This window comes from Micromesistius poutassou, assembly GCF_964030765.1.
Source record: "Micromesistius poutassou genome assembly, chromosome: 21".
Classification (NCBI taxonomy): Eukaryota; Metazoa; Chordata; class Actinopteri; order Gadiformes; family Gadidae; genus Micromesistius; species Micromesistius poutassou.
The window spans coordinates 9631956-9647304 of NC_140291.1; the positions used below are offsets into that span (position 1 = coordinate 9631956).

The window sequence follows — 15349 nt, forward strand, 5'->3', positions numbered from 1 at the left end:
TAATACAAGGGTGTCTCTGAAACTAGCTAACTTTGGAACATGTGGTTGGTGTGGCTTATACTATAAATAGATGTTCTGGGTCCATTATCTCATAAGAAAGAGATGGATAGTATTTTGGTGGCAGTGCCTTGCTCAAAACAGACAGAGCCAGTATCTAACTGGATCCATTGCTGTCTTTTAACATAAAGCACAGAGTGCATAGGCTGATTAGAACCACACGGTACAGCCTGAGGCCATATGGGCGCCCAGACCAACAGCATATAGCAAATACATTTACAATGATGCCAGGTGATATGATAGAACAAACTTATAGAGACATCTGATTCCAAGCTGACCTTGATATCGTGCTTTCACAGAAGATCTGTTTAAATGTGGTTGTGCCAGTGTCTTGTAACCTTTGTACAGTCACATTACATTTACATTTGTGTCTAAAGCATACTCCCTTGAGCCACTGAACTGATAATTTGATTCCACACAACACTGCACTCGCACACAGAACGGGCTGGACTCATAAATAGACCCTTAACAAGCGATGGAGGGAGCGCTGGTCCAGAGACAAAACGCTTCAACATTGACCCACGTTGACCCATTGTTAGAAATAACACACAGATAACCAACGATCCAACCTCCAGGTAAGTCTTTACCATGAAGCCAACGTGAAGAAATGTAGAAAGAAGAGTCATTACCTCTTTTCCATGCTCACGTCTCCTTTGAAAGACACAGGCTCAGCAACCAATACAAAAATGCCAAACCGAAAACACAAAAGGAGTCCACAAAACAATTTCTTTCTTTCTTCAGCACACGTGAGAGAACGGTGGATGGTTAACATGGACGCATCAGACACAGAGAGAGATAGACGCACGGACCCCACACTGTGTCCTGTGGTGAGGGAAGTCAGCCGGTCAGATGAAGAGAAAGAAGAGAAAGGAGAAGGAGAGCAGAGCACACCAGCTACATGGCCGACATTTTAACAGCTTCTGACGCAACTGACAGAGGGAGAGCGAGACACACACTTCCTCTAGAAAGCTGCACTGTCTCATACTCCCTGGCTCAGCTCGCTTGCACTCTCACTGGCTCACTTTCTATAGCCCTCCCTCAAACTTCTCTCACTCTCTCTCTCTCTCTCTCTCTCTCTCTCTCTCTCTCTCTCTCTCTCTCTCTCTCTCTCTCTCTCTCTCTCTCTCTCTCTCTCTCTCTCTCTCTCTCTCTCTCTCTCTCTCTCTGGAGAATGGAATAGATTAGTCAGAATATCTGGAATAGGTTGGTCTGGGACAATTCAAGGACAATTCCATCTGCAAAATATAAGGGTCACACCTCATTTTTAGGGCAGAAATGTTTATATTACAGACAATAAATATAATATAATAAACATATAAATCACAACCAGAATACTACATTAGATATACTTAAATACCAAAAGTACAACTCAGTGCTGAGTTGAACATACTTTCTACCCTTCTATCTGTGTGACAACACCACCCAGGAGACAGATGCTGTTGCCACTGATATTATCTGCACCTGCCACCTAAAAATACCAGCAAGCATTTGTGTAAGCAGCATATTGATACACACACCGTGTAGAGAAGAGCTGAGAATGTGTGTGTCTTGTGTGGGCGAGGACGTGGGTGTGTTAATGTTTACAGTATACTGTCATGCCTCTTAATAGTGTGGGCATGAAGAGAGGAAGGAAGGCCCTGCCAATGGAGTGGTGAGAGCTTCAAATGGAGAGGGAGCAGCAATATGATTTGTTATTCTCCATGCTATCTCCCTCCTGAATTGCAAAGACACACACACACACACACACACACACACACACACACACACACACACACACACACACACACACACACACACACACACAGATTACAATAACCCATCTCCATCTGGCGATGAGAGAGGCACGAGAGGGAGATTTATATTACCAGATAAAGCCTCACATGGTAGCTTGGCCGACTTTGTGGCTACCAGCTAAAAGCTAGGTAGCTGTACGCAAACTGAGGCATTACTGGGGAAGACCTAACAGACTGGACACTAATCAGTCATGTATTATGTCAAATAGGTTAGTTATGCCACGATACATTGGCTGTAGCTATCAGTGGAGCTCTTTGTTACAGAGGCCACAACAAATAGAACTGCATCGGTGCAACAGCCCTATGGTACAGAGCCATAACAAATAGAACTAGATCGGTGCAACAGCCCTATGTTACAGAGCCATAACAAATAGAACTGCATTGGTGCAACTGCTTTGTGTTACAGCTCTGTGTCACAGAGGCCACCACAAGAACTACATTGTTGTTACAGCTCTGTGTTACAGAGCCATAACAAATAGAACTACATTGGTGCAACGCAAGGCCGCAATAACTGATATGATCATTCACTTTCCTTACTTTCCTTCAATTTCCTGCTTAACTTTCAAATTCTGCAGATGGAAGAGAGAGTAGCTGTGTCCATTAGAAGGATTCGCATTAGAGACACCGGCAGTTACCACTCTATCCCTCAGGTCATAGCCATCATAGCATTCAGATTGGTCCAGTTGGCTAGTCTAAGATGCTATATGTTTTATTGAAAACATATCATAGGTGCCCCCTGCTGAACCCCCCACAGTTGTTACATTGTCATTATTGTCATTGGAGAAATATTGTGGAAAAATACTGACAGCTAAATAGTGTTCTGCAGTAGAAATGGCATGATTATACAGAATATACTGAATGAATGGCTTCAGACTAAATATAGGAAGCTTGAAGAGAAACACACAACTGACTTCCAGTTATGTCATTTCTGCAGCTACTTGTCGCTAAATCCAAGTAACGTGGGATTAGTTAGTTAAAGAGTTAAAAATCTATAATCCTAGAATCAGGCAGAAATCATGTCCACGGAGTTCATGTATGCAATTGTGTTCACGTTACGTTAGTCACATTGTGTTGCTTATTTCAAATTAAATGTCTGTTAAACACAACGTTAACTTGCTGACTTGTCATCAGTTTAATGGACAAACCCCTGTAGATAATGTTATGTGAGGACTCAACAGTAGGGCGGCCCAGTGCGGTTATCACTGGTCGAAACCATCTAGATATTCCAGCTCTCAATTAGAATGATGTGACACCGGGAACTAAAGACTTTTAAAAAGAGGTTTACCTGGCCAGGAGACAGGCAGCAGTACAATAAGGACCAACGTTTGGTCCTTTTTTCTCAAAAATAGCTGAACAAAAGTAATTCAACCAGAGACATTTCACGTTTCAAAACGTTAACAATGGATTCAAATTTCTGTGTAGAAGTGTATCCACTAGATCTGAACAGTGAAGAGCAGGTAAAGAACTGTATGGCCAATGGAGCTCTGAGGTGGGTGTAACGCACATAGACACATAGTCTATCTGTAATATCTATAATACAGGTTAAACTGATATAACACAGGTTAAACTGATCAAACAAAGACTGTATATAATACAGGTTAAACTGATCAAACAAAGACCGTATATAATACAGGTTAAACTGATTAAACAAAGACTATATAATACAGAGTGAACAGATTTAACTTAGTATAATAAAGTTACAGATTACTTTCCATATGGTGTACATTGCTGGAACCAACTGGAATCAACATTTTCAAACCAAAAAAAGCGACTACAAAATCAATTGAGGAGTCCTGGTTGAGATTCTGACCGTGTTACAGATTCCATTCGGTGGGTATACCTGCCATCCCTCACACTGATTGGTGAACTCCTGATTGATTCTATAAATTAATTGGGTAGCCGTGTTCTCTGCAGGGAAAAACAGCAATCCTTTCTCCCCACATGATCACGTTTAGATTCAGAGTGGGCCTGAGAGGGGGGCTGTGCTCACAGATGGTTGGTTGTCAGTGGGTTGGTGATAGAGAGAGCATTTAATGTGTTGTCCATCGCGGATGGATTTAACAATAAAAATACCAAATGATCCTCAGAGTAAGGTCTATTTGCGGCAAACACTGCGTTAGTTTTGTGGCTGGCACTAGTCAAAGTAGCACATCCTAGTAAGCCAGATCGATATTTAACTATCAACTCAATAAATTAGGTCGCTCATTTGTTTGAAATAACCAGAGCGCTACTGGAATCAGTGCTGACCCTCAACCTCCATGATCCGCACACATCTGCACTGTGCACACGCACATCTGCACACGCACATCTGCACTGTGCACGCGCACATCTGCATGCACAAAACCTGCACTGTGCACACTCACTTATCAGCACCGTGAACACACACATCAACACCGTGCACACGCACGTCAGCACCATGTGTGCACTTATCACATAAGCTGGAAAAATGGTAGGGGAAACGCTGATGAGGGACACACACACACACACACACACACACACACACACACACACACACACACACACACACACACACACACACACACACACACACACACACACACACACACACACACACAGCTTGGTTCTCTAGTCATTCTAAGCCTGTTAATAATAAGAGGGCTCATGGTATTGCTTCCTCCGTGTGTACGTGTGTGGGAACATGCATGAGCATCTGGTGCATGTGGGCATCGTGCTTTTTCACATTTTCTTAATGAGATGCTAGTTGCTAGGAAACATAGAGCAGCACCTGCGGTCCCTAGACAGAAAAAGACGAACATTAAATCGGCCACTCTGTCATGACAAAAAGGTCCATTACATGTGTACAATGTGTGTTATTTAATCAGCACCTTCAGGGTATACTTCATTCTATTCTAAAGTGTTAAAATGCAGGGTGGTCCACTGGAACAAATTATCAGCCTAAACCGTACACACAGATACACTATCCAGTTCAACTTTTTGTTAAACATTCAGTACTCAAACAGACCATGAGTGGATCTGAACCCCCTGACTTCCTCCTCCAGCCTCTCGTTGTATTGAGGCTAGTGGGTGGAGTAGACAGCACTGTGGCCCATTAACTTTATCTACAGATAACCTGCACATTATTACTATTTTCCCCATCGACCAATCAATTGGTCATAGAGTTGGTTGAATTTCAGTGGATCAAGATTTCCTTTGGCTGACTCCAGCCCTAGTGTTATGTGTGAGGTCGTTTGACCATCCATCCCAGCGTGGAGTGTTACTTAGCACACACCAGTCACTTATCAAATGTAGTTCCCAAATCCATTTTGGGTTCAGATCAAGAAACGCACATGCATTCCACTGGTGCCTTAGTAGCACCTTAGAGCCTTTGTTGAAGTTATATACATCAATCTGTCAATTCATACACAAAAAGTACACACAAAGGGGTTCTACTTGGTGTCCATAATTTGTGTCCAAACTTTAACAACATCAATCCATGCCAAATCCCACCAAGTATGTGACCATAACAGAGAAGGTATCTGCGGTATCATCCAGCATCATGTGTTGGTACAGCAGGAGAGACATGCCCGCTCTGTTCTCCTCTTCATCTGGCAGACTCTTCCTGCTCCTAATTCATCCACCTCCCTCTTATCTGCTTCTCCCACTCATTGCCCCTGTGTACACTGTAGAAATATCTGTATCTTCTAGTGTGTGCGTGTTGTGAATCACAGCTTGTTCCCACTCTCTTTCTCTCAGACATGACACAAGGGTCAGTAGGAAGGAAGGGGTGATTCAGAACTGTGAAAAGACTGTTATTGTCAGCCTGCATACTGCCATAGGACCTAACCACACATCAACACCTGAAGGTTTGTGCTCACTGGCTGCAAGAGTCAAGAGGAGGAGCTCAGTTATCAAGATGCCCCATTGATCGTGCTAGCTGACACTTCAATAGCGCGTTCAAAAACAGTCCAAACTGCAGCATTTTATGGCCTTTCAGAGTAGAGGAAAACCTGCGTCAAAAGCAGTGCTTTAATCACTAAATACACGCCATTAAACTGTGTTATGATTGCAAAAATGAAGTTTAAGATTTTACGTTGATTTATATCAATAAATGTCTAGAATGAGTCACAACACAGACACAGTTCTCCCTGTCCCTAGTTGTTGGCTGATCATACCCCAAACCTGTCCCTTCTACCGTGGATTTGCTGTCCACCAGTGGAGCGGCAGTTGTTTACCATTCCATCACCCTGTACACAAGAGGCCACTGAATTAATCAGAGTTTCTTTTTTTGAAGGCAGCAGGCATTATGGGGTCATGTTACGATAGCTGTCGCTGAATACACACCCTGTGGCAGATTGCAGCGATCACAGTCTGAACGGCACAAAAGCTGGAGCTCAGACACACCTCCATGGTCCCTGCAGACCCCGGCGCTGGTCCTAACTGGAGTACAAACCAATCAGATGTATTCCTGGGACACCCTTCATGATGTCATTCTGAAGACTAATGCAGGGCGCACCCATGTGTTGTTGGTGTTCGTCTACAAATGCATGTGAGCATCTGTGTTCATTGTTAATGACACCGCGCACACCAATGACCTACTTAGGGATCCTGTTTTTATCATAGATACTTCACCCAACACTGCAACATGCACTCTGTCACACTCTGTGTGTGTGTGTGTGTGTGTGTGTGTGTGTGTGTGTGTGTGTGTGTGGTTCAAGGCTTCCCTTGAACCAAGGGAGACAAATTATGTAATATTGAGCTCTGAAATACATGCTTACAACACTGCCAAGTGTTAGCATGTGGGCAAGCACACACAAACCCATCCACACACATGGTCGGCGAAAAGGGTGACCATGGCATATTTGGCCCTCAAAGTCAATGTCCCATGTTTAAAATAGTATTTATTGGGGTTTTATAGGAGTCAGAACATAACAGAATATGATCCCTGCCTATGAAATGGAATCAAAAGGTCCTGACACACAAAGCAGACGTCGAAGAAGGGCGATGAGGCCCAACATGCGTGTTCTCCGACTGCTTGTTTTAGGACCCATCACCTGTGATCGAGCAAGTACAACAGCCTTTACTGACTGTTTCCATCTCCGCATCACATCGGATTCAGGGGTTATTCAGGTTTAATTGTGAAGTGCTTGGCTCACTCCGATTTCTCTTCTATTCAATTCAATTTGTATATATATTAATGACAACCACCTGACCCTAGCCCCCAAGAGGGCAAGAAAAAACTTCTGGTGTACTGATCGACGGAACATCAGAGCGATCTTTTCAAAACTCAACGGGCCCAAAAATACCACCAAGGCCTGAACAGTGGACGGGATAGACCCTGCCCACGCTGCTCCAGGCCAGCCCAACTCAGCCTGCGATGAGCTTGGTGTGTCCATCCGTAAGCTCAACTGTACAGCCTGGAACGCATCCAGCCCAGGGGCTAGAGGAGGGTGGGGAGGTACGCCTGTAGTAGAACCAAACCACCCTTCTAGCCTAAAGAACTGCCTTTGGCTCTTGTATCAGAATGGGCCTGTGATCACAGAGGAAGAAGGCAGAATCCCACTGATGGCAGTTGGCATACCAAAAACATTTAATTGCAATTGCATACACGGCCCACATCCCGAGAGTACTTGAGAACTGATTTTGTAGGCGCTTTTATTGACATATTTATTTTGAAATGGTTTCCTCTAATTAACATATATGGAAAGATGGTGAACCTGTATGTTTAACATCCCATGTGCTTCACACCCACAGTGGAGCTAGGCTGCTCACAGTTCCTAACCTGCTCTTTACTGTTCTAGAGCTAGCGGGGGTACCCTTTAAACAGGGATTTAGTGTTATAGCCATTCATTCATAAAAGGTGCCGTTCTGTTTACAGCAGGGTACTTTGTGGTGTGCCGATAGTGATAGTCATATCATCAAACAACAGCTCTATAGAGAGGAGTGCTGCTGCCCTGACTCATACCAGGGACATGGCTAATACCTGGTGAATATCCTATATCTTCCTCACTTTAAACAGAGACTGTTCCCACTGCGTTAGCTGCTGTTGAGCTATAGGATGGTTCTTAACAGCAGCCCCACAGCAGCGCTCCGCTGCTGTTCATGTCAATCTCAGTCTGTCGGGACGTTCCTCCCCATGGTCATTATTGTACAACTTGTTGAGTGAGGGGAACTCCCCTACCCAGCCCGCCACTAAAGGTTCAACACCAGATCTATCTTATACAGCCTCTCAACAACAATATAGGACTATTACATTCTGCAACATCAACATAATATTTGGATTTGTTCATGTATTTCAAATATGTTACACGTTATATGTAGCCTACATGTACCTAGAATGAAGTTGATTTTGATTTGGAATCTAAAGAAATACCTTTGTGACATGCAATTAATAAATTAACAAATTATGGTATGACAAAAAGATGGAGGCAAGACAAGACAAGCAATATATGGCCTAGTCCCTGTAAATAGACTAGTAATCACCAAAAACAGAGATGTAATACAAAAACTTAATTCAAATCCAAGTTCCAATTCGGAGGAGGTGACAAATGGAGGTAATGCAGACCACCGGGCAGTACAGTTCTGCCCGTGATTGCTAGTGTAAACGAGCCTTGATAGTGGATCATGTGTGGGATAGGGAGGGGCCATGTGAGGAGAGACTAACAGCAGAGCGTAAATAGTGGGGGCAGCTGCATCACTAGATCTCAGCAGCTAACAAGCGCCAAATCAAACCCTCGTCAGAGGCAGCTCAGGAAACCCACAGAAGCCTCATTTCCTCTTTTTGCACGTGCACACAGACACACACACACACACACAGTGAGGGGAGCAGAAGTCCTTCCTCCAGTGTGACTGAAGACAATAGAGGAAAACATCCTCAGATGGGTGACTCGGTGACCTGCAGGGAGAGTGTGTGTGTGTGGTGTGTGTGTGTGTGTGTGTGTGTGTGTGTGTGTGTGTTCAGTTATTGTTTTGGGCCTCTGAGTTTACCCTTGCTCTGCGTATATGTGACACATAGCCCGGAATTTGCTTCACAATATTTTCCTTACAATCCAACAATCACCATGTCCCAAACTAAAGTGAGCACACCACCTTTTAGAGACACACAGTTTCCATGTGAGAGAATGATGTAGTAGTCGGTACCGATCACAGATTTAGATCATTCATCGCTTTGTTTAAACGCTATGCTCCATTGTATTTGTGAATTGGAAACCAACAGCCTGTTGCCATCCAAACCGTCCAGATCTGTTTTTTGTAAACTATGGAACATAACATTCCTTGGAAAACCGCACACTGTATTTCATCACCAGACCAATATGTGATTCAAGCACTGCCTGTGAAATCCTACCCAGCAATAAGGTCAGCTCGCTAAAGCTGATGAGAATCATGTTTCCATGGATACACTCAATGCAAGTGACTCTCTGTTGCTGGATGAACCAGATGAATGAGTGTAGACACCATAAATATTCTTAAAGGGCTAAAGAATAAAAAGCGCAAATTAAGTTTGCTGTCTTCTTGTGCCCAACACACAAACACATTTCAACATTCAGGGTAAAGTCGGCAATCCAGTAAACACCATCTGAAAAGCAGACATGGGACATTCCAGACATGACTATGAAAACCAGTTCAGACTAGTCTAGTGGTGTGCAGGTCCAACAGGTTCCTCTGCCTGGCAGGTGAGGTTCAACACAACAGAGCGAGAGCGAGAGCGAGAGAGAGAGAGAGAGAGAGAGAGAGAGAGAGAGAGAGAGACACACACACACACACACAGGTCAGAGACAGAGACTAGGAGAGCGAGTGAGACCACCAGCAGAGCGGCCTGCCACTAGATCCATGCTGATGCAGAAACAAACCATATCCCATAATAACACTTGGAACAAATAGCGAGATAATGCTAGATAGAGCAGTGTGAGCAGGTACTATGGATGAATAGTTGTACCTAAGGTAAGAGCTAGCAGAGAAAGGGGCGTACCTACGGTAAGAGCCAGCAGAGAAAGGGGCTGACCTAAAGAAAGAGAGGGCAGAGAAAGGGGCTGACCTAAAGAAAGAGAGGGCAGAGAAAGGGGCTGACCTAAGGGGCTGACCTAAGGTAAGATCCAGCTGTCATGGAACCCCTTGCCTTCCTCACAGAAGTCATATGAGATTCAGATGCAGTCGTGACATGATGCTATGTTGTTTCTAAAATAAATACATTCAATATAGATAAATACATTCCCACACATACTGTGTGTGTGTGTGTGTGTGTGTGTGAAAGGGGATCATATATATATATATATATATTAGGGGTGTATGGTATAAACGGTATAGAAAGTACACCGGTGTGAATTTGCACTACGGTATGGATTTTGACCATACTGTGAGACCGGTGTGACCGGTAGACAGTGTTGTGTGTAACGCGGTAGGTAACTTTTTCAATTCAGTGCAACGTTACTTTTCCCAGGGACAGATTTGACATTGTCTGCTATTGCGCAAGCACTCAGCCGCACAGCAAGGGCACCTGCGTCCCTTCACAAGCTCTCATTCCACACCGTACGAGACAGACACTGGTAGCGTGAAGCTGTCTGTGAGACCAGGTTGCCTTAATTACATCTGTCGCATATTTAAGGTGAAAACTAAATGTCAAGGGAAAGAGGCGGTGGTTGCAAAAAGTATTTCCATCGCTTATTAAGTTCACTCGTTCAAACTTGCCCAAACACGCGGTGCAAGTTTGCGAGATAGTTAGTTCCCGATAGATAGATAGACAGCAGCATTGAGCTACTGCATTAAGCTACTGCATTAAAATAATCACACATCTCAATAGCACTTTATGTAGTTTGAAAGTCATTTTCAAGATATGGAAAGTTATGGGATATTCAACATAGTCAGCACTCTGACATGGGTCACAAAAGACTTGATGCGGTCTGAGTGTGTGTGTCTAGCGGTGTTTACCTGGAGACAGCCAGCAGAACTCCTCTCCATAGAGCCATCAAATGGTCAGTAATTCCACACATAAGGAGCATTACAAAAGTACCCTACCCTAAACAATAGCCTAACAAACAGAATCCAACCAGATGTGTCGCGTGTATCAAAATGTCACCAATGGACATAACAAAATGAAATGACTGTAGAGGTGAACCTCTCTAGCTCTACACCAGTATAATGAAATGACTGTAGAGGTGAACCCCTCTAGCTCTACACCAGTATAATGAAATGACTGTAAAGGTGAACCCCTCTAGCTCTACACCAGTATGAAGCTTGGTGTGGCCAGAGGAGCTGTGGTGTGAATGTTACACAGAGACTAAGGTTGGGCGATCGGGGGGATAAGTAACTATTAATTCATAGTTACTTATGACCTGTCAGCACTTTGTTTACGGTTAAGTCACTTTATTTACTGTCATTGCTCATTCATTTTGCATTGTGGAATTATTCATCTACTGTATCAACAATCTCCATACTGTAAGTAAAGGACCTTGTATCAAGCCAGGATTTACAAACCATTTTTTAAAAAGCGCTTTTTCACGTGCAGTGACGCTAGGGAAGGTCAAGGTGTCGCCGGTGTGGGCTAGTGCGTCGGAAATAATGGAAGCGTTCTTTTTGACACTGCGCTGGGCTTCGGCGGCGGTGTGTGTTTGGCTTCACCATACACAAAAGCACCAGTATTTGTAACCTCTTCTTTACGTTCTACCTTAACATTTCGCGTGTTTCCCGAAACGTTCTTTGCTACGAATCTCTTTCGTACGTCGTTTGTTGGTAAGGTTGGTCTGAAGCACTCGTAGAACCTTCTTAGCTCTACCGTAGTGATGTTTCAGCTCCTGGCGCTAGTCTCCGCCACTGTACAGTGACCTTTAGAAATCCCCGTTGCGCATGTTCATTCCAAGTTCACATCCGTAGCCAATTGAGAATGAAACGGCATGATTGAATTAAGGATATTGTCTCGGCTGTTCTTTATTTTGGGCCGTGGGTACAGCAGGCAAGGTCAGCTCGACTCGCTTCCAATAATTTCAAAAATAATTAACAAAATTGTCTTCTAAATTAAGGAAATTATACTGGGAAACAAATAAACCATTATAAGCAACGAGTGTTAATAAGTGATCAAAATACTTTTTTCAAACACCGCCTCTTTCCCTTGACATTTAGTTTTCACCTGACATATACGACGGATGTAATTAAGGCAACTTGGTCTCACAGGAATCCGTGAAATGAGTCGGTCTACATCCTGTATAGTAGCCTATATTTCAATTTAACGTCTTTAATGGTAAGAGACTGCACTGAGATGGATAATGAGTGTTGTTTAAGATTAAATTACAATGCCACATACAGGGATTATTTTCCCAATAATGACCGGCGTTCTGTTCTCATTATCCCTTACATAACAGCACTCTCTCTCTCCCAACAGTCTTGGTTGCGCACTCTCATCCAAATATGTATTGTTTGCGGCGGAGGAGGGGGTAGATATAAAGACCGGACGAGAAACTGATGTCGCTGTGCTGTCCTTCTTCTTATTTGAAGGAGCAGGCAGAGAAAAGCTCTCTCCTGCTGGGCTTTCATTAAAATCAAGTACATAAAAATGTCGCCACTGGTCCAGATGTGTCAGGTGTGCGCGAGAGACATACAGACTACCACTTTTGTAAATGCCACATATACAGTACATTCGGATCGCATGATAGGAATAGATCTATTCCGATTAGAAATCTAATCGGATCAGAAGTGTCAGTAGCCGAGTAAACTCGGCTGAGTAAACTCGGCTACTGACATAATAATATGAAATTATCTCTTCTAATATTTCATTAGTTTGATCATATAGCCTGATATCATCAAGTCCTAAATAATTTATTTTTTCTTTTAAAAGTTTTTCAAAGTGACATGCAGCGGAGTGTGATGTCATTTCGCCGTGCGAGCAGACCGGTAGGTTTCGAGCCCCTCCCCTCCCCTCTCCTCTCATAGCGGTGAGTGAATACGGCAGGGCAGCGCTACAGAGTGCGTTTCCACCTGTGCCAGTTAACTTCAATTACAATTTGCGGGGCTTTTTAAGCTGTAAAAGTAGCCACCACACCACACACAGCACACCACAGCGTTGTTTTTCCGAAAAAAAAAAATATATATAATAATCTCCTTCTCATCGGCAACTTGAGACGATCGACGATGGAATCCATTTATTGTCAATAGTCGATAGAATCGACCATCGGCCCATCCCTAACAGAGACTTCTTCAATGTGTGTACAATGGTGGAAACTATGGCCGATTTAAAGAAAAGCACTGTTGATATTTGGACAGTGGTTGAACCTTGATTGGAGGTTTGGGGTGTTTCTTGCATCCCTACTGCAATAACAACAGGAGTGAGGGTCACAAAGCTCCGGTTAAGCAACCGTCAACCTAACCACTGCCAAATCTGGTCATTTGGCTCCTCAGATACAGACACACTGACACACATCACGTCCAGCACTGAAACCCCAGCGAGCAGCTTAACAGAAAGGTAGTTGTTTGTGTTTGTGTGTGTGTGTGTGTGTGTGTGTGTGTGTGTGTGTGTGTGTGTGTGTGTGTGTGTGTGTGTGTGTGTGTGTGTGTGTGTGTGTGTGTGTGTGTTTTATGAGACTTATCGCCCATTCTTGTGCCAGATGGCGCGTTGCTCTGTCATTACATAATGAGAATACTGAGGCGTGTTTCCTCAGGAACTTAGCCTGAGTGTGTGTGTGCATGTGTGAACATGTGTGTGTGCGTGTGGGTTTGTTTGTATGTGTGTGCGCATGTGTGTATGAAAGTCAAACAGACAAAAACAAATGCAGCACGGCTGCCACAGTTAAACCACACTAAAAGCATGAAAAAAAATAGTCAAAACCACACAGTGAGCTGCACCACAGAGTCAGACAGCGATGCAGAGCACAGAGCAGCACAACCTGATTCATCAAAGCCCTCTCTGAACGGGATCCTATAAAACTCTGTTTGGAGAGTGTTGTTTGTTGTGATCTGTTGGTGCTGCTGTACTGACCCACTAAACACAGAGGGACAGGACATAGAGTTGTATCATCAAGACTAAAAGCTGCTTACCAGGGCGGGCCACTGTATGTGTTTGGCCTTGGTCCCCTGCATCAGGCCCCCTCCACCCTGCTCCCTCTCCCCCCCGCCCTCCTTCCTCCTGGCCCAGACCAGCTGGTGCTGCAGCAGGAACAGCTGGAAGTCCTCGTAGACCTTGACCCACTCTCGCTTCTCCCACTCCTGGTCGTCAAACTCCACGTACACCTGCACACAGAAACACAGCAGGACACGGGTTAGCGGGCAGCAGGGAAAGCAGTGCCAAGGCTAGCGGCAGAACATAGCATACAGTGAGAATGGAGCAGCCGGAGACACTTTAACACACCAAACTGTGTTCCTACACTCAGTGTTCCTCTTAACACACACACACACACACACACACACACACACACACACACACACACACACACACACACACACACACACACACACACACACACACACACACACACACACACACACACACACACACATTTCCAAGCATTGCTAAAATGCTTCAAATATATAGAAAATGGAACAAATTAATGATTGCCAATAGCATTGCACATCTAATTGCTGGTATGACGTACTGCCAGGATGCACAAAGGATCTGTGGGCTGTCCATGGTTCGGGACTTGGGTCTTCTTCACATCTATATTCACGGGGACTAGCCAAGTATAGCCTGACTGTTGTTATTATGAGTGTACAAGGGGGGAGGGGTGAGTGTGTGAGGAAGACAGCAGAGCTCAATCAGAAGCACTAGGTCCATCCCTCCCTTGCATCCTCCAGTCTTTATAAAAATTTCTCTCTGTATAGGAAAGAAAAACATCAGTTTTTCCCTCTCCCTGATTCCCTCCTATTTATATCCACCATCATTTTGTGCATCTATTGTTTGCAGACCTCTCTCCCTCTGCGCTGGATGCTGTGCACTCTATCCATCTCCCTCCCCCACCCATTGCACCGAAGGCAGAGGAGAGAGATCAACGAGTGCATTTCTCCTCACACAGCCTCTCACACCGGCTCCGCCTTCCCTCCCCCCATCCATCCATCCATCTCCCTCAGTGCCCACACCCCCACCCTATAATGCACCACTGCACTCAGCTGAGAGATGATTCTAACCAGTAGCCATCAAGGGCAACCCATAACAATAATCCTTTTCTGGCCATCTCTCTGGCTCCCTCTCTCCCTCCACTATTTTAAATATATATTTTTTCCCTCTTTCTTTTTCTTCTTTCTGGAATTCTTCCCACTCAAGCTCATCAGCAATGATTGGTTCTCTGCTTCTCTGGCCCTATTCTGCAACCGTTTCTGAATATCCATTGTATTTAGATGAAGAAAACAAATCCATTTCCACAAAGGACCACGGTGCCCCAAAGCGCCCAGCCTGTTGGCCTCGAGGCCGTTTACCAGAGACCCTGAGACCTTTCTGCAGCAGCCCATACAGGTCTCAGCTTTGTCTCCATTTCCACTGATTGATTCTCATCGAGGAACATGTTGCTCATCAGAAACCAATGCTTCATTCATTTATTATAGATCACATTTTAATTGATCACACA

The 15349-nt window shown here is 44.3% G+C and overlaps 1 protein-coding gene across 3 annotated transcripts in view; it reads right to left on the reverse strand.

Moving 5' to 3' along the window:
- jmjd1cb (jumonji domain containing 1Cb) overlaps positions 1-15349 on the reverse strand; it is a 100394-nt gene that overhangs the window by 38877 nt on the left and 46168 nt on the right. For 2 of the 3 annotated variants that reach the window (XM_084485804.1, XM_084485803.1), the window contains exon 2: positions 13830-14021. In XM_084485804.1, coding sequence (XP_084341930.1) covers positions 13830-14021 — 192 coding nt within the window. Of the gene's footprint in view, positions 1-686; positions 1077-13829; positions 14022-15349 lie in introns of those variants that run through there. The other variant, XM_084485805.1, reaches the window with a different exon arrangement.